Source organism: Calliphora vicina, chromosome 3 (genome assembly GCF_958450345.1).
Source record: "Calliphora vicina chromosome 3, idCalVici1.1, whole genome shotgun sequence".
NCBI classification, from domain to species: domain Eukaryota; kingdom Metazoa; phylum Arthropoda; class Insecta; order Diptera; family Calliphoridae; genus Calliphora; species Calliphora vicina.
The window spans coordinates 37,533,731-37,556,849 of record NC_088782.1 but is presented as its reverse complement, the minus strand read 5'-3'; the positions used below and the strand labels follow the sequence as shown (position 1 = coordinate 37,556,849).

General features: G+C 28.6%; 2 protein-coding genes across 7 annotated transcripts in view; one reads left to right on the top strand and one right to left on the bottom strand.

Annotated features, from left to right (window-relative positions):
• Nucleotides 1-326: 326 nt before the first annotated feature.
• On the top strand, nucleotides 327-1,479 carry LOC135953661 (nurim homolog). Its single transcript, XM_065503628.1, has 3 exons — nucleotides 327-731; nucleotides 811-981; nucleotides 1,041-1,479. The coding sequence occupies exons 1-3, from the start codon at nucleotides 405-407 to the stop codon at nucleotides 1,302-1,304; spliced, it is 762 nt and encodes a 253-aa protein (XP_065359700.1). The 5' UTR covers nucleotides 327-404; the 3' UTR covers nucleotides 1,305-1,479.
• A 5,813-nt stretch (nucleotides 1,480-7,292) lies between these two features.
• msn (serine/threonine-protein kinase msn) overlaps nucleotides 7,293-23,119 on the bottom strand; it is a 159,953-nt gene continuing 144,126 nt past the window's right edge. For 4 of the 6 annotated variants that reach the window (XM_065504414.1, XM_065504418.1, XM_065504415.1 and 1 more), the window contains 7 exons: nucleotides 12,300-12,791; nucleotides 12,081-12,236; nucleotides 11,844-12,011; nucleotides 9,987-10,136; nucleotides 9,789-9,923; nucleotides 8,353-8,427; nucleotides 7,293-8,275 (listed from right to left, as the gene is read on the bottom strand). In XM_065504414.1, the coding sequence (XP_065360486.1) occupies nucleotides 8,102-8,275; nucleotides 8,353-8,427; nucleotides 9,789-9,923; nucleotides 9,987-10,136; nucleotides 11,844-12,011; nucleotides 12,081-12,236; nucleotides 12,300-12,791 (1,350 nt within the window). In that variant the 3' untranslated portion in view covers nucleotides 7,293-8,101. The remainder of the gene's footprint in view (nucleotides 8,276-8,352; nucleotides 8,428-9,788; nucleotides 9,924-9,986; nucleotides 10,137-11,843; nucleotides 12,012-12,080; nucleotides 12,237-12,299; nucleotides 12,792-23,119) is intronic. The other 2 variants (XM_065504417.1, XM_065504419.1) reach the window with 1 other exon arrangement.

Sequence of the window (23,119 nt, the reverse complement as noted above, 5' to 3'; positions counted from 1 at the left end):
TATACAGAAAAAGTGATTTTAGCGAAGTAAAACTAAAAAGTGAATACTAACAGAAAACAATTTATGAAAATATAAACTAATACTGGTATCTTGATTTCTTCCAAATACTTTGGTGTTGGGTTGTTTGATAAAAAGATTTAAATTGCATTTTCTGTTAATTTACCGACATCCCCATAACATATGGCAATATTATATATATATTTTTTCACCTGGCAATACTATTTAAATATTCTACTGAACGACAACAACAACACTGTTCTAAAGTTGTTCCAAGGCGAATTCATGTATCAATTCGCCTTTAGCTGTGCTATCATTTCGCAGCAGTAGTTTGTTTATTCAACATTGGAATTTTACAACAAAAAAACTATATTATTTATTTAAAATACTTTTAACAACAATAAGAAATGGCATCAATAAAGCAATATATTGTATTGCTGGCAGCCATGTCATCCTTTGTTTACACTTTATATGTAGTAACACATTTGGTCCACTTTTTGTCGGCGCCCCGCAGAACATCTAAAATCTATACATGGGTCTTCAATCTATTGGACAATCAATCACGTTTGGAAACCGCTTATGGGCCCATGGTGTTCAATACTCTGTATTTGATCTTATTCATATTTCAACACAGCTTCATGAAATCATCCTTGGTAAAGAAACTTATGCAAAGTATTGGTTTGGCCTCTGCCGAACGGGCTATTTATAGTCTGACATCATCGTTATGTTTACATGTGCGTAAGAATAAACAAAACAATAAAGCCACAAACAAACTGGGCAAATGTTTTGAATAATTTTTATTATTATTTTTAGTATTTAATGAAGAACTGGTTAACGGCTTCCTCCATTATACTATGGCAAGTTGAGGTCGAGACAAATAAATGGCTATGGTGGTCATTTGTTTTACTACATGCTGTAGCCTGGCTGGTAATATGTGGTGGCAGTATGATTATGGATTTACCCAAGATATTGGGTATTAAACAGGTATGCATATTTCAAATATATACACACAAATTTTAGTAACTTTCATTTCATTTTACCAGGCTTATTATGACATGAAATCTTATGCTCAACCCTTGGCATACAAATCCTTTGAATTAAGACATTTATTCAATCACATCAGACATCCATCATTTGTGGGTTTCGCTGTCATTTTCTGGGCCACAAATCTGATGACTTTGGATCGTCTCTTGTTGGCAATTATGTTAACGGCCTACATGTATTTTGGTTGGTCCACCGATCACAGTGATTTGATTTATCAAAAATGTCAATTGCAGCGTAAGAGGGAAGAATTGAAATCTCAATAGATGTGCTACTTGATTGCAGTTACTACTTTCTTTTGTTTTCTAACAAACGTATTCATTTTAGTTACTTAATCTTATTTACTACCTACTAAAAACGTGTTCTTAGTTTATCATTTATGCTTAACATTGTAAACATACAATTTAATAAAATATTTAACAATTTTATTTTTTACATACATACTATGTTTTGAGAACTATTATTTTAAGCCAGGGACTTTAAAATATAGATAAATACACATAGATCGAAACTCTACTGTCAAATGAGTTACATTTGTCGAAAACCTATTAGATGAGAATGGTTTAGTAAAATTCGTATCCACAAGGTATTCGAAAGAGTTACACAGTACAATTTAATTTTCGTATCGAATATGCCATTCGAAGATTTTAATTTTGATAGAATTACCCAGCACTCGTATGTGTGATTTTTATACCCTTTACCTTCGTGAGAATGGTATATATAAGTTTGACATTCCGTTTGCTTAATTCCCACAATATAAATTGGAGCACACCGGCAAAAAAAAGTTTGAACACCAAGAATTGGAGGCATTACTCCATGAAGATTGTTGTTAAACTCAACAAGAACTTGCTAAATCAATGGGAGCTACTCAATCCAAAAGCAGGGAAATTGGGTACCATACGAATTGAAGCTGAGAGACCTTGAAAGATATTGAATGTCCGTTATTAAAGAAAATCGTTTTTGCACCTAATCACTACTTGCCATGAAAAATGGATCAATTACATTAACCCGAAGCGTAAGAGATCATATGTGATGCCCGGCCAATCAGCCGAATCAACACCAAAGTTAAATATTCATGGCGCTAAGGTAAAAAAGCTGCTGAAATCTGACCATACAAGGAACCTGTACCGAACGCAACGTTCGGCCACATGTTGCAATACCTGTTCAAAAGTATTTAGAAAGAAGTGGTTGGGAAGTTTTGCCTCACCCCCTTTGTAGTCCACACCATGCCCCCCCCGCCCATCTGAGTTACGTCTCACTTTGGAACAGAGTATTCGAAATTGGCTTGATTCGTTATTGGCCTCAAAAGATGAGCAGTTCTTTTGGCTCCGAATCCATATGTTGCCAGAAAGATGGGAAATGGTCATAACTAAGTATGGCCAATACTTTGAATAAATATATATTGTAGAAATGTTTCAAAATAAAAAAAATTCAATATGTGTTTTAATATTAATCTTAATTTCAATTGTTTTTTTCTCAATATCAAATTGGATTTCTTAATTTCAATTGGTTTTTTCTCATTATTAATTTGCTATTCTGAATTTTAGTTTTTCTCAATTTCAACTTGAAAAGGTAGAATAGAAACATTTAGAGAAATGTATTCTTTATAAATATGGATTGAGACGGTAAAATATTATGCCAAAAAATTTAAAATTAAGTAAGTAGATAGTTTCAAAGTTAAATATTGTAAAAGAAACTCTAAATGTGTGGTCTATCTTCAATAAGTAAAGTCACTGAAAACGAAATATAATCCTAAAATAACCAATGAGTGCCGGTCACTAGTTTAGAAATAAGGATTCCTTTTAATCATTTTCCAAATAATGTTTTCCTTTTTTTTATAAAAAAATGTCCTTTATTGTTTTTAGATATATATAAATTGTATTTTTATTTACTTCAAAATTTAATTCATTCTTCTTTTGTTGTTGTTGTTTGTTTTTCATTCTTTTTTATTAATTTATTTTATGTTGTATTTATAAATTTTATTTTTTTATGTTTCTTTTATTATTAATATATAAATGTATGTTGGGGGGTTGTTGGTTTTTTTTTATAAATGTTTTATGATTTTGGATTTTATGGGGGGAAGGAAGGGGTTTGTGTGTGTATAGTGTGGCTTAATAATTAAAATATTTACTGATTTTTTTCTGGTTTTCATTTGCAATTACATATATATTTGTTTTTATTTTTTTATTTTTTGCTTAAATGATTTTTGTAATTATTTTTACTTTAATGAAGGATTTTCTTTTTTTTTATAATAATAAATGAACAAAAATTGTGATTTTTTGTAAATATTTATCACTTATGTTTATACAAATGGCTTTTTATATAGATTTTTTTAAATATTTTTTTTTAAAATTGGTTAATAGAAAAAAATTATACAATTATAGTTAGGTTTAATAAAAAAATACAAGTTAAAATTAATGATAGAACAAAATTTAAACAAAAATTAGTAAATTTAATAATTCATTTTAAATAATTGAACATACATATTTTTAATTTTAAAAAATTTTGAATTTTTCCTTTTATTTTTGAACTTATTAAATAAATGATAAGAATTTTTGTTTTAATTTTAAACAAAATATTTTTAATAACTTAGAGTTGTTTTTATTTTATTTTAGCTAAACATTTATGATATTAATTAATGGGTTTTTCTATTATTTAAAAACAAAAAACGTTAAATGCTTTTTTATTATGTTTTAAATAGTTAATAAAAGAGAAAATTTTAAATTAAAAGTTGTATAAAATATTTAGGTAATAAAAAGAAAAACAAAAAAGATTTAAATAGAGTTTTAAACTAAAGTCAAACTTTACTTTTTTTTAGCACTATAGAAGAAAAAAAATTAGAGTTTTCTTTTTAATAAAAAACAATTATACACAAAACTGAACGCACACAACATAAATAAATGTAGAATTATTAAAATACTTTCTATACGAGTGATTTACTTTTGTTTTTTAAGTGTCTAAAATTAAGCAGTGAGCGATTTTTTTTTATAAAATATTTATATGAAAAAGTGAGTTGAAGCAGTTGGTTTTCTTTACAAATTTCATGTTTTTTTTTCTTTTAATATTAGGATTGGTTTTTTTTTAATAATTTAAGTTATTAACAGAGTTTCGAATATATAAACAGGGGAGATTTTGATAGTTTTGTAACCTATTCGTTAGATTTTCTAAAAATAATTTTGATAAAAGAATTTTATATTTCCGAGTATAGTTTTGAGAGTAAAACTTGTCAATGATCGAGTGGAAGTGTCTAATTTTTAAGATAAGAATTTATATAAATGATTTTGTTTTTAATATTTTATTATGCAAAAAGTCGTTATTTCGTAAAACTCTTCAATATTTCCGTTAATATTTTATATAAAAACTACGTCTATAGTTTCGAGTTATTAAATCCCAGTATCAATGTGAATGATAGCTGATTCGAAGAGCATTTCGCGAGGTTTTTCATGTCTCAATGTGATTGTTTCCAGTCAACAAATTGTCATCATATGGTTAAGTCAGTTAATTGTACCTAATTTATTACCGTGTTTTAAAAGTACAAGTTAAAAATTAAAATAGAATCCAAATCAATTCATATTTCAAGAAATATTTTATTCAATAACTCGTTTTTTCTAGAAGTGTTTTTCTAAAATTCTGAGTTTGGAATTCACCTTTCATCAATATATATACCCCTCTGTTCTGTAAATCAAAGCCGAGTAACAATTTCGTTTTTAAACAAATTCAGATATTTTTGTGTTCTGTAAATCTAATCCACATGATTTACTCGTTTTACTTTCGAGTACTTTGCAAAACATCAATTCGGCTATTCGTATTTAAAACGATTTAATTTTAAGCATTTTCGAAAAGTTTTGATTGAAAATCAGTCCAGTCTCTTTTGTTTAAACATTTGTTTATTAAAATAATTTTCGAAATCCCTATTTGTCTAAATGAAAGGATGATAATATCATTTCGAAAGTATTAAAAAAGTAAGTTCACATTTGTAAACTCTAGTTTATTAAAATTATTATTTGAAGACCCAAAAATGTTTAGAAATAAAGGGTAAATGCGTTCGAAAAAACATATATGCCACCATTTGTTTACGTCAAACGTTTTTTAATCATTTAGTTTTCTGTTGCAACAGATTGCAGGTCGTTGCATTAGTGACGCACAAATTTACTGCATTTACGAACCCACCCAAATTCTTCTTGAAACAGTCAGCACAATTATGAAAAAAAAAATCCACCGGTGTTTTTCCTATTCAAATTCTATGTTAGAAAAGGGAAAAACTCCCGGGGAATTTTTTTTTAAAAATTTTACAAGTATATTCCAAATTGGAGACACATATTGAGCTTTAATATGCCTTAATTTTAGCTGAATTGTTTGACCATATGGAAATTTAGAGATTTTAGAATTAAATTTCAAATTCTCTCTATTATTTGTCTCATAACTTTGCCATACTCTTAAATACGGGAAGGAGGTTGTAACGCAATTCGAAATTCAAAATACACGTTTCGAATAATAACTTTCATTGAATTCGAAAGTGCGGACATTCTAGCGAGAGTCCTTTTCTTATTAATGTTATCACTTGCTTTTAAAAATTCGAATGAACATTTTGTATTAATAGAAATTTATTTTTTAAATCTAGTTACAGAATAACCTCTCAGCCATAGAGAATTATATATAGAGATGAGACACTCCGTTTTGACAAACAAAACATATGACTGATACAACCATAAAATACTTGGAAATCAGTCCAGTCTAACATGTATTTTTTGTTGATGCCAAAGTTAGGTTTTTGACAACAGACTTGGATTTTTGACAATTACGTGTCGTCTTTATGCTTCCAGCCATTTTGCCAACAATTAAACTGAAACAAAATGTTTCAAAATGTTTAATATATAACTATCGAATGAATTACATTACAGAGATTCGCTAGAAATAATTCAAAATCAGCACAATTCACTAAAATCCTATTTCAGAATTAAAAATTCCATAAAAGTAATTTATTAGTTTTATTGAAATGTGTTTATCAGGCCTGCCACAGAATTCCATTCCGATCGAAAGCGGAATTAATTCCGCATTTTGCTTCTTCAGAAAAAGTAAAACGAACGAATTTCTTTCGGAATGAAACCACTTTCAGTTTTCAAAGTAGAATTGATATTTCTTTGTAATTATTTATTTATCTAAAATTTTTAATCAGTTTCTGTACCAAAAATTTCACTTTTGTTTTAAAATTAAAAACGTTGTCAAATTAAAATCAGAAATATAGAATTATTAAATATTTTTTGAATTAATAAGTTTCACGGAATCTGAAGAACCTAAAACGAAATCGATCGGAATAAAAACTATGGAATTGAAACCATTCCGAACAAAATGTGTGACAGGCCTGTATGTACTATTTGATAATTCATTCATTGTGGCATTAATTTATTATGCAATGATTTCCATGATTAATTTGTTAATTGAAATCTATTCCAAATTGATTGAATATCGAGAAAAATTCCAATAAACATATTATTTGATCTTAACCAGAGTTTGAACTAGAAGTCGTAATCGCTAAAATTTTCGCGAGAATTCCCGAGAATATTTTTTGTTGAGAAATTTCGGGAATTAAAGGTACAATATTTATAGATTAATTTTGTTTTGCTGAAAATCGAATAATTCGATTATATCAATAGATACTAGCAACTGAAAATCAGTTGTCACAGAAAAATTACGATTTAAATAACCAAATTTTCATTATCTTAACTAAAATTGTTCAGCCATAACGTTGATTTTGACCCATATTTTTCAGGTTACGATGATTTTCGTCAATTTACACGTACAAAACCCGAATGTGAACAAAAGAGAGTAATAGATATATACACATTTCATTCAGTTGCTTGATGTTGTTGCGGATATTTTATTTTTTACCAATACATGCACACAAATTAAATGCCTCTATTTGCCTACCAATGATTTATATCATTTCTTAACAAGCTAGTAAGTAAATAGCTTTAAAATTTAAAAATATTTTTTTTTAAAAGTTGAGTTCCAAAACGTTTACAAATTATATTTTCTCTTGTTTATTACTTAAAACTCTGTTAACAACTTAATTTACATAATGTATAATTAATGTTTTTTTTCATTTGTTGTAAATTTTTTATTATTATAATTGCTGTTGATTGATTTTAATTGTGTGGTTTTTGAGTGTTCATAAAATTGTTTTCATTTCATTTAATTTTCTTTTGTTTTAAATTATTGCATATTTATTTTGTTATAAACTAATTAATACACCATTGTTTGTTTTGTTGTTTTTATCATTATTATTATTTTATATATATATATAGTTTTATAAACCTGGTTTTAATTCTGGGGTATAATAGATACTTCTTTTGTTTTCATTTATTCAAAACTTTTTGTATGTTTTCAACGAAATGAGCTGTGTTGTTTTTCTATACTTTCTTGCTTTGCTATCTTTTGTTTTTTTTCTTTTCATATATATATTGCAAAATCTAATATATTTTTCTTTTTGTTAAATAGAATATTTTCATTATGCTTTTTTAATTTTTCATATGTTTTTTGCTTTCATTTCACGTTTATAAATGAATATAAATGGTTTTTTATTTCTGTGTTTTTTGTTTTGTTTCATCAATCTTAAACTAGGTGATTTTTTTTTAATTTCTAAAAAAAAATTATAATAATTGATATAAAATAATTAAATGATTTGAAATTTTCAAAAATCATTATCATCAAATTGTGTTTTTTTTTGTTGTTACTCGTTTATATTATATATGCATATGTAAAAAAAGGAAAAGAAATAATTTACTTTTTTTTGGGGGGGGGGTAATATATAAAAAAAACATTTTCTGTCTCTCCTTAAGTTTGCCTCGATCCATAGATAAATGAAGCAGTAATTTATGTGTTGTGTGTTTGTTAGCTTGGTTTTTGGGAGACTTTCAGCTTTACAAAACTTTTTCACAATTTTTATTATTTTGTTGTTGTTTAAATAGCGAATTCAATTCATTCATTCTAATTACTGCTTACGAATATGAAATTACTGTTATTGTTGTTGTTTTTTCATAGTTTGATCTATGGACCATATTTGTTACCAATTCGCCATACCCGGTTTATTGAGAGTCATGAAGTAGATTTGACACGATGAAGCACCTTTGGCACTGCTGAAGAATACCTTGTCATTGCGTTCGCATAAAAATTTCAAACGTTGTGCTTTTTTATGCATGAATACACCATCCAAATGGCCTGTTTCAACAGAACGGATCTGTAGTAAAGAGAACGAAAATATTAAATGATTAATTTATTTAATAAAAAATATAGCAAAAGTAATGAAATATTTACCTCTATTGCTTTATTGCCCCAGCCCATAATTTGTCCAGTTCCTATGTATGCTACCGATGTTGGCATTTCTCCCCACTAGAAAAACAAAAACCCAAGAAACAATTTTTAGTATTTTTTTTGCTTGAAATATCCCCATTTCACAGAATTCCATTCCGCTCTATGTATATTTTCTCTATGGTTTTAATACACAAAACTTTACTCAATTAAATTCGAAAATACTGAATTATTATTGGGTGTATGACTAAAAACTTAGGGATTCTTTAAAATGTTTAGCTTTTATTTTGAAACATTTGTACAACATAAATTTATTCAAACTATTGTCCATTCTTAGCTATGACCTTTTCCCATCTTTTTGGCAACATATTGATTTCGAGCCAAAAGAACAGCTTATCTTTAGAGGACAAGGACGAATCAAGTAAATTTCGAATACTCTGCCCAGAGGCCAAGGTCTGGTCTATAAAGCGGGTGAGGCAAACCTTTCCAACCCCTTCATTCTAAATACTTTTTAACAGGTATTTCAAAATGTGGCCGAGCCTTCTCATGATGGAATATTACAGTTTCATGTCTGGCCGCATATTCTGGGAGTTTTTTTGGCCAATACACGTTTCAAACGGATCAGTTGCGTTCGGTACAGTTTTCCTGTGATGGTCTGACCAGATTTCAGCAGCTCATAGTAGATAGCACCCATTTGCTCCCACCAAATACAGAGAATTACCTTAGAGCCATGGATATTTTGCTTTGGAGTCGATTCGTCTCTTATGCTTCGGGTTATCGTAATGGATCCATTTTTCATCCAAGTAAAGATTCGTTGCAAAACTTATATTCTTTTATAGCTTCTGAACATCATTTCGGACATGCAGAATCCTCTTTCAAGATCTGTTGCCTTGAAGTCGTATGAATCCTGCTGCTCGCAAACGTTTCGAAAATGCTGCTTAAGTAGCTCCCAATGATTTTGAAAGCTTTTCTTGAGTTTTAGAACAATCTTCATCGAGTAATGCCTGCAATTCTTGGTCTTCAAACTTTTTTGGCTGGCCTGGGCGATATTTGCGATATTTCGTTTCAACACTTCTGAAACGAACAAACCATCTCTCGAACGTTGAAACTGATGGAACACATTCATCATAATCTTCGGAAAGCAATTGGTGTGCTTGAGCGGCACTTCTCCCGCATATAACGATTTATTGGCACAAAATCCGATATTTTCGGAGCAAAAAAAAACTTTGTTTTTACACAATAATGTTCAATAACTAAGCGAGAATAAATGACAGATATGTACCGCATTTTTAAATCATACACCCAATATATTATTAACTCTTTTGGAAATTAACAAAACTAAACGGAAATTGAAGAAACCAAAACAAAATCGATCGGAATTGAAACGATTCCGAACGGAATGTGTGACAGGCACTGGATATTTGTAAAAGAATTAAACTCACTTGTAGCACTATATTTTTAGATACACGTCCCACTGTATTGACATAAACACCTTCGTTGTCATAGCATAATAATAACTGCATACCGTTTGAATTTGGAAGAGCCACAATACAATGAGGAATGATTGCACCCTGAGTCTGATTTTAAAAAAAGGAAATACAATTAAATAATTTCAGGGATCTTTTTTTTGGAATACTTACATGCTTAGGAAGATAAATATCGTATACTTCTGCAGAATCTAAATCGACGGCATGGAAGCCTTCAGCAGAGCCATAAATAACCTTCAGTCTAGATTGATCTTCAATGGTTAGATCAACTAACAGAGGACGATGTTCCAATTCACCGAAATTCTGTGGGAGAGAGAAATTAAATAAGGAATGATATAGTTATACTCCACTGGATTCATTAAACGATTGAAAAGAAGCAATTTTATATTAACAATTAAGGTTCTTAAGCGGTAAAATTTTCCGTGGAATTCCCGAGAATTCACCGGAAAATTTGCCTTAATTCTGCACAGATAACACCCTGTCTATACGTGATCAATTTTTAGCATAACAATTAATAACGTTTGTTGTCAAGACAAAGTTGTCTGTGCAAAAGCACTAACAATTTTGTCATAACGAAGCAATAATACTAATAAATGGAGACTATACCTGAGATTTTTTTTCTTAACACCCATTTTGACGTTTATCATGATAAGGGTTTTTTATCCCGGGAATTCCCGGGACAAATTTCCCGGGAATTTTACCAATTTTTCACTACCCGATTCCCGGGATTTTTAGTCGGGATTCCCGGGAATTAAAAACTGACGAAACTACAAAGAAAACAAGTTAGAACTCTATTCTTTTTTTTTTTTTAAAAAAAAGTAAAAAGTTTTTTTTTTTAAATTTTTCGTTTATATCTCTTCAATAATTGACCACTTATTATTATTCTTATTTATTTGGGTTTTTCGAATGAACATTTAAAAAAGCATATGGAAAACTGCACAATCTAGAAATAAAAATGAATAATCTTCAATGCCAAGATTGACCGGCTCGAATTATTCCAGAAAACACTAGTAGAACAAAGGCCCCTACTTTTGATGGCGGCACACCATTTGGTATTTCCAAGTATAAAATTGATTTTGGCCTTGAAAGGAAACACAGCAATAGTCCTTGGTAACATGAGAGGGTTTTGCAGATGTTGTATTATAAAAATTCACCTTTGAATCCAATAGTTTGGAAATTTTCGAGATCAACATAAATTTTATCTCTTAACTATTCAGTTAAATGTATTGAATTCATTGCTTTTACTAAAAGACTTAAGAATTTTTTTCAATTCATTTTGAAAGTGATTAAAAGCTAAATAAAACTGAATGAAGAAAAAACATTTTAACTCAATTTGTAGTAGATTTGAATCAACAAAAATTTAATCATTCAAAGTTTGAATAAATTCTGTTCACCGAATGAAGCTTTTGAAGGAAGCTAAAGAATTAGATATAGGGAATGGATTTATGAAATGGAAGGCAGTCATTTTTTAAATACGTATTAAGATTTTAGTGAAATCAGCTCAAATTTAATTAATTACTACAAAGCTCTATATATAATGATTATAACACTAAGTTTTTATATGAAATTTTGCTATAATATTCATAGGTTACAGTATTATTATATATTTCGGGAATAGCCGGATACCCGGTAATGTAGAGACAAATTTTACCGATTCCCGGGAATCAAAATAGTTCGGGAAATTAAAAACCCTAATCATGATGCAAATTTATCAGGTATAGACAGGGGGTAAGATATTCGTTGTAATTTGTAATAAATAAAAAAATAGAAGAATAACGAAAATTCACAATGAAAAATTCCGTAATTCCAAAGAAAAATTCCGTAATGTAGACTGAATTATTTAATTAACAATTTCAGAACAATTAGTTGTGATTTCAAAAGCAGATTCTTGCTGTACTCAACAACACCTAACAGAAAAATATTATCACTTTCCAGGTATTTATACTTCAATCTTGTTTGTATCACTGTGTTACTTATATAAATCTGAATGATATTCTTTTCAATTCTTACCTTAAATGCCATAAATTTATGATATGGTTTGGGAGCCCAGGCATAAATTTCTATAGAGTCTTTTAATGCAATCACTAGGAACTTAATCCTTTCATATTTAACAATTTTAAAATGTACAGCACCTTGTAAATCACCAACATTTATCCAACCATTGCGACGTTCAACTTGCTGCAATAAAATAAAACAATAAACAAATTCAATAAATGCTGGCTATTAAATTAAACTTGTACAACTTACATCTGATAGACCATCAGTTCTTAAAATTTTCGATTTCAGCCAGGATAAATAGTACACACGTACACGATTCTTTTTACCCGATATGGTAACTAAAATATTTTGTCCTTCTAAAACTTCCATTTGCTGGAAGCGACGACGTGATATTAATTGATAGACCTTTTGGAAAAAACTCATTATTATTAAACAATTTTTCTAAAAGTTTCACTTTTTTAAACTCACCTTTCCTTGGCCCGAACGATCCAACAACATTAAACCATTCTCGGTACCAATCAACAGATTAACACCCCACAAAGCGGCACACAATATCTCCGAATTGAAACGTTTCTTATATTTGCGTATTTCGGGCGTATCACTGGACGCTTCGTGCGATGTGGGTGTTACATTAACATTGACATGTGACTCACGTCTCGAGGGACCCGAACCGCCAGCACCAAAACCAAATGTAAGAAAACTGCGTTGCTTCTGTTGTAGCGCATAGGGGGGTACGGGCAAAGCAGCCGATGATGTATTGGAAGAGGAAGAAGCAGATTTATGTAAGAGATTAGTAATACTACTAGACGAACGTGTCTTTGATATTGAATTCTTTGGGCTATTTTGTCTTGACGACGAAGAATTCAACGAAATTGTCGATTGGGGTGAATTGTTCGTAACACCGCCAATAAACGATTTCGAGGGTGTGGAATGCACTGATGAGTTGATGGCCGCTTGATACTGGATATTGCGTGGAACAAAATAATAAAAAAAAACAAGAAAAGAAGAAAGGAAGAGAAAATAACATTAAATAAGTTTAATTGTTACAAAAAAATTGAGTAGAATTTACAATGATTATAAGTATTAATAATAGCTATATTACATGGAGAAAGAATCCCTTGATCTGATTTTATTAAGTCAAAATCTGTATTTGTTAAAATATAACAATATTTATTTTAGAGTTCTTTTAACATAAAGTCTAATAAGATTGGAATAATATACAATTTTTAAAATTTAATATTCATGAGTTTTTCGTCTGGAACTGGAGACCTCAAAACATTTCGAAAACGATGACTGTTTGGTGCTCGTTTTCAATTGAAATAATATAAAATTTTTAGTTTATTTAAATAGATTATTAGAAATCTTTTATTTTTAACGGCTGAGAAGAAATATTCACTCCTATCGCGAAACAATATTTCACATGAAATATGTTCCCTTTTCCCATTTTTTGTTTATAAACTTTGTTCACGTGAAAAAATTCCCCATGTTGTGAAATTTTTAGATGGAATTTTATAAACAATAAACCGCTGTTACGAACAAAATCAACTATTGTGAATGAAAAGTTGGGGAATATCATGATAGCAATTTTCCCTTCGAGGGAAATGGATATTTCATGGGAACAAAATGTCACATGTTATTGCCGATAGGGGTGGGGTGATTATCAAAAATTGGAAAATAGTTTTGGACGAAATTCGAGAAATCAATGATAGAAAAAATAATGAACATTTATTAACGAATTAGAAACAAAATGTGAATCACTGGAATGAAATTAAATATTCAACATTTTCCTTAAAAATACCAAAATTCATGGACCTTAGTGGAAAATTTTTAAAAATTATCTTATTTTTACTGAAATTTAATATTTTAAATGGATATTTTCTTAATTTAAAACAGATTTTGACTTAATTATTTAAAGATCAGGGATTAGTTTCTAATTAATTATTAATAATATACAATAACTTTTGTTTTATAAATACATAAACCTTTTTATTATTATTAATAATAACACGAGTATGAATAATTAGAAAACTTTACTCGAGTATTTCATACAGTTATATAAAAATTAGCATGCCCAACTTCCAATTCTAGGTAAAAAAAATACTACATTATATCTCGCTATAAAATTGTTTTAATTTAAAATGTTTACTTAAATAGAAGGATAAGGAAATAAATTGTTAGTAAAATTATTTATTATTTAATTTTTAATACTAAAAGTTCTATTACAAAAAAAAAAACAAAATATATGTAAATAAATAAAATGTGATTAGTCTTTCCCAGACGCCATGAAACATAAAAAAGAAGCTGTAAAAATTTTAAACTGAAAAATACGGCACTTTTATAAAAAAATCGAGTGCATTTAAAAGTTTTTTTTTATTTTCTTCGCTATGAATTATTCTTATTATATTGTAGAATAATTTAAAAGATATTACAAATAAAAAAAGAAGAGTGTAATATATTTGTGTTTAATTTATATAAAAATTTTTAAGGTAACTATTTATTGTATTATTTATAAAATTGTTAGAATTTCAATTTATTTGTTATATTAATATTGTTGTTGATGTTTGTGTTTGCTGGTTATATGTTAGAGACAAACTATAGAATTGTGTATAAATCTAGAAATATATGTATAAGTTTAATGTCATATTTCTAAGTGTAAATATGTGGATTATGTTTAGAATTTCACTATTTTAAATATGTTTGATGAAGCATAAACTACTAATCTGAATAATGAAGAATTTCAAAATTTAAATGTATTAATATATTTCATTCAATTAAAAATTTAATTTGGCATAGTTTTCGATTTTGGCTACCTAAAGAAAATAAACTCAATACTTCTGTGGAAATCTCACATAATATCATTATACTTTAAAATAAAGATTAAAAATATTTTTTGGTAAAATTTTTTTTAATTTAAAAAAAAAAATTTTTGGTGAAAAAATTTTATATACCCTTCACCAAATTATACTTTATAATAAATTTTATATTTTAAAAATTTTAAAAAAAAATATTTTTTTCAAAATTTATTTTTTAAAAAAGTTTTTTTAAATTTTTAAAATTTTTTTTTTAGCAAATTATTTTGATGAAAAAAAAATTCGGATTAAAAAATATTTTTCCCGATTTTGACCCATTGTAGGTCCAATTTACATACATCGTTGCAATGGACTTTGAAATATCTATATTTATGACTTAGTAATCCAGATATAGATAAAAAATAGGCCAAAAATCGAGGTTGTCACGGTTTTTTCCTTATTTCTCAGCCATTTGTGGACCGATTTGAATCATGAATCATGTATGTAAGTTATTTGGGGGCTATGGAAAGTTGATTTCAACATACAGACTGATAGATGGACATGGCTATATCGACTTCGCTATCTATAAAGATCCAGAATATATATACTTTCTAGGGTCGCAAATGAAAAATGTAGAAATTACAAACGGAATGACAAACTTATATATACCCTTGCCACTCATGGTGAAGGGTATAAAAAGTGTTTGAAATATCTATCGTTAGATATCCATATTGTCTATATTAATGACTTAGCAATCCTGATACAGATCAAAAATAGGTCAATAATCGAGGTAGACTTTATCTCGGTTATTTGTGGGCCGATTTTCTCGAACTATAGCGGATATATTGATATATGAATCATGTATGTAAGTTATTTGGAGACTACGGAAAGTAGATGGGCAGACGGACATGGTTATATCGATTCCGCTATCTATAATGTTCCAGAATATATATACTTTATGGATATGGATTGAGTTGTTGTAACATGCATGCGGTTGCCGTGTATGACTCGGCTCGAAAATAAGTTTTCAACGAATCTTTACATGGTTGAAAAATGGATTCATTACGATAACCCGAAGCATAAGAGATTGTATGTGAAGCCCGACCAACCAGACTAATCGACTCCAAAGCAAAGGTAATTCTCTGTATTTGGTGGGAGCAAATGGGTCCTCTCTACTATGAGCTGCTGAAATCTGGTCAGACCATCACAGGAAAACTGTACCGAACGCAACTGATTCGTTTGAAACGAGCATTGTCCAAAAAAACTGCCAGAATATGCGGCCCATCATGAGAAGGCTCGGCCACATTTTGAAATACCTGTTAAAAAGTATTTAGAAGGAAGTGGTTGGGAAGGTTTATAGTTCAGACCTTGCCCTCTGGGATACGCTTCAACTTAGAGCAGAGTATCCGAAATTGGCTTGATTCGTCCTTGGAATCTAAAGATGAGCTGTTCTTCCAAAATGCTGCTTGAATGCTATAAAAGAAAATCATTTGTGCACGGAATCATTACTCGCTATCAAACCCGAAGCGTAAGAGATCGTATGTGAAGCCCTGCCAACCAGCCGAATCGACACCAAAGTCAAATATCCATGGCGCTAAGGTAATGATCTGTATTTGATATGAGCAAAAGGGTCCTATCTATTATGAACTGAAATCTGACCAGAACATCACAGGGAACCTGTACGTTTGAGCATTGGCCATAAAACATCCAGAATATGCGGTCAGACATGAAACCGTAATATTCAATTATTACAACGCCACATGTTGCAATATCCGTTAAAAACTGTTTAGAAAGAAGTGGTTGTGAAGGTTTGCTTCACCCGCCTTTTAGTTCAGACTTTGCCTCGTCTGGGATACGCTTCACTTAAAAACAGAGTATCCGAAATTGGCTTGATTCGTTCTTGGCCTTAAGAAGAGTAGTTCTTTTGGCGTGAAATCCATATGTTGCCAGAAAGATGGGAAAAGGTCATAGCTAACAATGGCCAATACTTTGAATACATTTATAATGTAAAAATGTTTCAAAATAAAAGCTAAAATTTTGAAAAAACATCTCGTATTTTTAAGTTATACAACCAAAATTTCAAAATTTTCTATTTGTATTTTCGAATTCTGGATTTGCATTTCAGAATTTTCCAATTCTATCTATTGTCAGAAATTTCTTATAGAAATACAAATAGAAATTTCTGAAATTGTAGAAAATTTTGAAATATAATTCGAAATAGCTGAAATATAATTGGAAATTTGAGAAATTCAATTGGAAATTTGATTAATTCAATTGAAAATGTCAGAATTTCAATTGGAAATATGGTGCAATAAAATTTATATAATTTGAGGGAATGTAGTGAAATTTTGATTATAAATCTACTGTATTTTTAAATTTTCTTTGAAGATAGTTTGTAGCTCCGATAAAAAGCTTAAATTACAGTTTATGATTTAAAAACTACTTATAAAATAAATAATTTTATTACTATTAACGAACATTATTAATGGATTTAAAATCTAAAAAATGACACAGTTTAAAAAAAACCTACATAGAAACTTATACAATATTAATAGTTCATTTATTAGTTGGAAATAACACATAATTGTTGACTTTTTTGAACTGCAAACATATACAAACTAATAATAACACCCTTTGACATTTTCATAAATTTGATTAAATGTCACAAGTTGGTAATATGTTTTACTAAATTAGCACAGGTGGGCGGATATGAAATGTCAGCAGGGACATGATATTTCCAACTGATTTTGTCACTTATTTTTTTCGTGACAAATGCCAAACAACAAGTGGGCTTTAGAAAACAAATTAAACATCGATAAAACAAACATGATTTTAAAAAATGTATGTATGTACATGAAATATTTACACATAAAAACAAATTATTTAAATTTACACACAAATATGAACAAAATAAAATGTAAATTAAAAACAACAACAACAAAATATATTATATAGAGAAATGATATTGAAGGAGTTTGTAATTTACAATACACAACAACAAAAAATAGTAAATAATAAATTAAATATTTTAGCAGTAATGAAAATTTTACGATTGATTTAAAAAACATAGAACTTTAATGTGATTTACACACAACAAACACACACACAGAGCGAGAGAGAGATAGTTACAAAGAGATATACAGACAGTGAGTGAGAGTGTGAAAGAGATACAAAATGAATTTACATAATATGGATTTGATATTTTATACATAAAACAGTTTTTACATAAAATGTACGAGAGAGTATTTAAACTAACTGAAAATAGCAAATATTACAGTTTTGAGTTTTTAAAACTAATTTTTATTTAATTGTAATCAATGAGTTTGATATTAATTTACAACAGAAAAAAAATTAGAATTGATTTGGTTTTTTTTTTTTTTTTATTTGATTTTTGCATAATATTGATGAGAGGTTTTGAGAAATGAATTGATTTGATTGATTTGATACTTACTATTATTGCATTTGGTAATTTTGCCTACATATTCAATATTCATTTTAATCGTAGTGGCCATCAGCTCACAGAAAACAAAACGTCGCGGAAAGACAAAGCACAATGATATATAATATATGAAGAAAAATATTTATAAAATATATGGTTGGTTATCAAAATACAAAATAAATTTAAAAAAAAAATACAAACAATATAGTAATTTTATATTTAACTAAAATTAACTTTAACTTTTTAAATAAAATTTAAATTCAAGCGAAAATAATCATAATTTAATTTAAAAAATCAACTAAATTTATTGCTAACTAAAAGGAAATACTAATTCAACTACGATTGTAATGGCAAGATAAACAAATATTTTTAATTGAAAAAAATAATAAGCTACAAACAAAACTAAACCTAAAATTCAAATTAATTAAAACTATTAAAACATTGTTGTAACATTAAACTGAATTATACACACAAAAATAAAAGTTGAAAACAAAAAACTCAGTAATTAAAGTGGCTATGAACTGGTAAGGTCATTATTGTTTTAAATTAAGTTTGCTTGATCAACAGATTTACTTTAAATCAGAGTCTGGAGTTTTTATATTTTATGGTAAAATAATGATGCATTATTGAACATACATCGTTTAGGTTTTAAAACATACCTAAACCAATTCCGGCATGATATTTTGTTGAAATGCAGATTAAGAACTAAACCCCCGACTAGACTAGCAATAAATATGTTGGCAATAAAGCCATAATGCCGGCAGAATAACGGAACAATATTTATTATTGCTTTACTTATGTTAACCTAGGTCTCCACGTAGCAATTCAATACAGAACAACAGCACAGCGATTGCTGATTGCTTTACCCCCTATCTATACTTGACAAATATTTATCATAACAATAAATGACATTTGTTGCCAAGACTAACAATTTTGTCATAACGAAGCAATAATACTAATAAATGGAGACTATACCTGATAATTTTTAATCTTGACAACCATTTTGACGTTTATCATGATAAAAATTTGTCAAGTATAGACAGGGCGTTAGGTGAAGAAAACGTTCGTCACAAATACAAAATTTTCAACGCGAGAAGTTGTATGAAAAACTAAGGTGTATTTTGCTCATATTTTTGTGTTTAAGAATTTTTCCACTAATTTCGTTGTTTTTTTGCATTAACCACAACGAATCATAGAACGAAATTTTACATTAATGTCAACTGAACTGACAGCTTATTGCTTATCAATAATTGCTGGATCAATCGGAGCAATAGTTGCGCAATGGATTGCTACATATGGCAATTGCGGTGTACACATCGAAAATTTTATGGACGCAATCAAATTTGACAATTGCGGCATAACATATTGCTACGTGAAGACCTAGGGTTAAGGCTATGGGAAAACGTATTTATGTTAACACACAATTTAAATGAAGTAAATTTTAGCGTCTGTTTTTTTGAAATGTCAAACCAAATTAGCAATTGAAAGAAAAACTATTGACAATTATTGCCAGTTACGAAAATGATTCGTCTTCACTGGAGATAATATAATGAATTTATTGCCAGTCTAGACTATGAGTAAGGAACAATACATACGAACGAATTTTGCCATTTACGATGTTATGTTGCGTGCGATATGATCCCAATTTCAAAAATATATATAGGGAGAATGCGGGATTTACAATAGACTACGTATCTTTTGAACGTCATTTATTCTCATTTAGTCATTAGACATTATAGCGTAAACGGCAAAGTTTTTTTGCTACGAGAATGTCCGAACTTTGTGCCAACAAAGCGTCATGCGGGAAGTTTTGCTTTACTTCATCTTCTTTGAAATAAAATGACGCTGAAGCACACCGATTTCTCACCAAAGCTTATGATGAATAGGTTCCATCCAAAAAAGTTTGAAGACCAAGAATTGGTGGCATTACGCCTTGAAGATTGTTGTAAAACTCAGCAATATCAAAACGTTTACAAGCAGCAGGATTAATCCAAAAGCAGGGAAATTGGGTACTATACGAATTGAAGCTGAGAGAGACCTTGAAAGACGATTTTGTATTTCTGAAATGCTGCTTGAACGCTACAAAAGAAAATAATTTTTGCACCGAATCATTACTTGCGTTGAAAAAAGGGCCAATTACGATAACCCGAAGCGTAAGAGATCGTATGTGAAGCCCGGTCAACCAGTCGAATCGACACCAAAGCCTAATATCCGTGGCACTAAGGTAATACTCTGTATTTGGTGAGACCAAAAGAATCCTATCTATTATGAGCTACTGAAATCTGGTCAGGCCATCACAGCGAACCTGCACCGAACGCAACTGATTCTTTTGAAGCGATCATTGGCCGAAAAACGCCCCGAATATGCGGTCATATATGAAACCGTAATATTCCATCATGACAACGCTCGGCCAGAACTTGTTCCCCCCGATTACTATTTGTTTCGATCAATTCAGAATGCTCTCTCAGGGATGCCCTTTACTTTCGAACAGAGTATCCAAAATTAGCTTGTTTAGTTCTTGGGCTCAAAAGGTGAACCCCTACCGTGAATAAATATTTCACATGAAATATGTTCCATTTTCCCATTTTTCGTTCATCGACTTTGTTCACGTGAAAAAAATTCCCCATGTTGTGAAATTTTGTAAACAATAAACAGCTGTTACGAACAAAATCAACTATTGTGAATGAAAAGTTCATGGGAATATCACGATAGCAATTTTTCTTTCGAAGGAAATGCAAATTTCACATGGTATTGCGGATATGGGTGCATATGTTGCCAGAAACACATTTGTGGCCCGGTTTTCCTAAATAGCAACCGAACCAGAACTATATCGGATATATTAATATATCAATCATGTATGTATGTAAGTATTTAGGTGCTTCGGAAAGTTGATTTCAACAGACATGGTATTATATCGTTAAAACTTATTATACCCTTAAAACTCATGGTGAAAGCTATAAAAAACAATATAAAATATTATTTCACCTTTAACCCAGTTCAATTTAATCCACTTAAATTACTTGAGACTAACTAACAAAAAAAAACTAAATCTAAAACAAATTAAAAATTTCTTAAAAAGTTGTCTTCTTCTCTAAAGAAATTTTCGCCATAAATCTTTTCAAATAAAAATCCACACCACCATCAAGTGTAATACAAAATTAAAAAATTAGTCACAAATGTGTGTTTATATTTTATTTAGTAGTGTGTACTTATTCTTGTCAAATTGGAATATTTCAATTAATTTTTTAATTTTTTTTATTTTTAATTATTTGTAATTAAACTGAGGCCATTTTTGTTTCGTGTTGGAGCTGTTTTGATGTTTTATTTTTCTTTTCTTAAATATGTATGTATGGTGAATTTGCTTTTGAATTTATTGTATTTTTTTTTAGTACAAACAAATAAAACAATAACATATAATAAAAGCAAAACAAAAATGTTTATGATAAATTATTATGATGATTAGGACAATGAATTATTAAAAAAAAACAAATATAAACTAAAAATGACTACATAAAAATAAAGAGACAAATCAACACAGCACTTAAAATACATTTGAAATTAATAAAAATAAAAAAACAAAAGAGAAGCATTTAATTTGATTTATTTTTTTTATAAATATTTAATTAAAAGCCTAAAATAATAAATATAAATCATGTTGAGTTTGATTTGAGATGACAGCTCTTATGAACTGACAACTTTGCAAAATCATTTCTACACCATTTCCAAGTTAGAGCAAATAAAAAAAATTTCACTACAAATTTTATCGATCACAATAAAAATGTGTACCCGAATTTAAATAGCAACCGAACCGGGACTATAGTTGATATATTGATGTATCAATCATGTATGTAAGTTATTTGGGTGCTTCGGAAAGTTGATTTCAACAGATAGACGGATATGACTATATCGACTCTGCTATCTACAACGATCTTGAATATATATATACCGATAATTAAAAATGAATATACATAATTTATCGATAACAACACATTTTTATAGACAAGTTTATATTAACAAATAATTGTAATATATTTTTTTTAATTTTTTCGATAACGATGAAGTTTTATAAATAATTAATCGGTAACAATGAATTTTTATAGAAAATTTATCGATAACAAAAAATTTTTAATATAATTTTTATTGATAGATATAAATTTTATAGAAAACGTATCGATAACTTTAAAATTTTTAAGGAAAACTTATCGATAACAAACATATTTTATAGAATAAAAATGTTATATGATGAAAATTTATTTTTATAGAAAATTTATCGATAACTATAAATTTTTATAGAAAGTTTATCGATACCTAAAAATTATTATAGAAAGTTTATCGATAACTTGCAGTTTTATAGAAAATTTATCGATAAAAATAAATTTTTATAGAAAGTTTATTGATAAAAAATAAATTTTTATAGAAAGTTTATCGATAACTTACAGTTTTATAGAAAATTTATCGATAATTAAAATTTGTATGTATAACTATTAGTTGAAATTTCTATAAAAAAATTATCGATAAAATAAACAAATCTATAAGAAATTAATCGATAAATTAAAATTTCCATAGGAAATTTATATACATATCTATAAATTTCTATAGAAAATTGATCGATAAATAAAATTTGCTATAAAAATGTATCGAAAACAAAATGTTTCTATAAAAAGTTATTCGATAAATAAAGTTTTCCTAGGAGAATTTATCGAAAGTACAAATTTTCATAAAACATTTATCCATAACTAAAAGTTTCCATAGAAAATTTATCAAAAACTAAATGTTTCTGTAGAAAATTTATCAAAAACTAAATGTTTCTGTAGAAAATTTATCGATACCTAAAGGTTTCTATAAGAAATGATTTCGATAACACAGTTTCAGTAGAAAGTTTTGGAATTTAACTGAAAGGACAACACTATTCCTGTCAACAGGCATCTGGCAAAATTTGAAGATGCGTTTGACAGCAATTGATGGCAGACTACCTGGTGACTTTAGGAGAAATCGGAAAAAAGTGAATTTCGTCTGATCATTATTTTTGGCGGAAAAAACATCACTCAAACTAATCCTAA

Excerpts from the sequence above, each read along its gene's own strand:
- LOC135953661 (XM_065503628.1), top strand. The coding sequence starts at position 405 with ATGGCATCAATAAAGCAATATATTGTATTGCTGGCAGCCATGTCATCC. Across the intron at positions 732-810 it reads CATCATCGTTATGTTTACAT|TATTTAATGAAGAACTGGTT; the intron begins GTGCGTAAGAAT and ends TATTATTTTTAG. Across the intron at positions 982-1,040 it reads AGATATTGGGTATTAAACAG|GCTTATTATGACATGAAATC; the intron begins GTATGCATATTT and ends TCATTTTACCAG.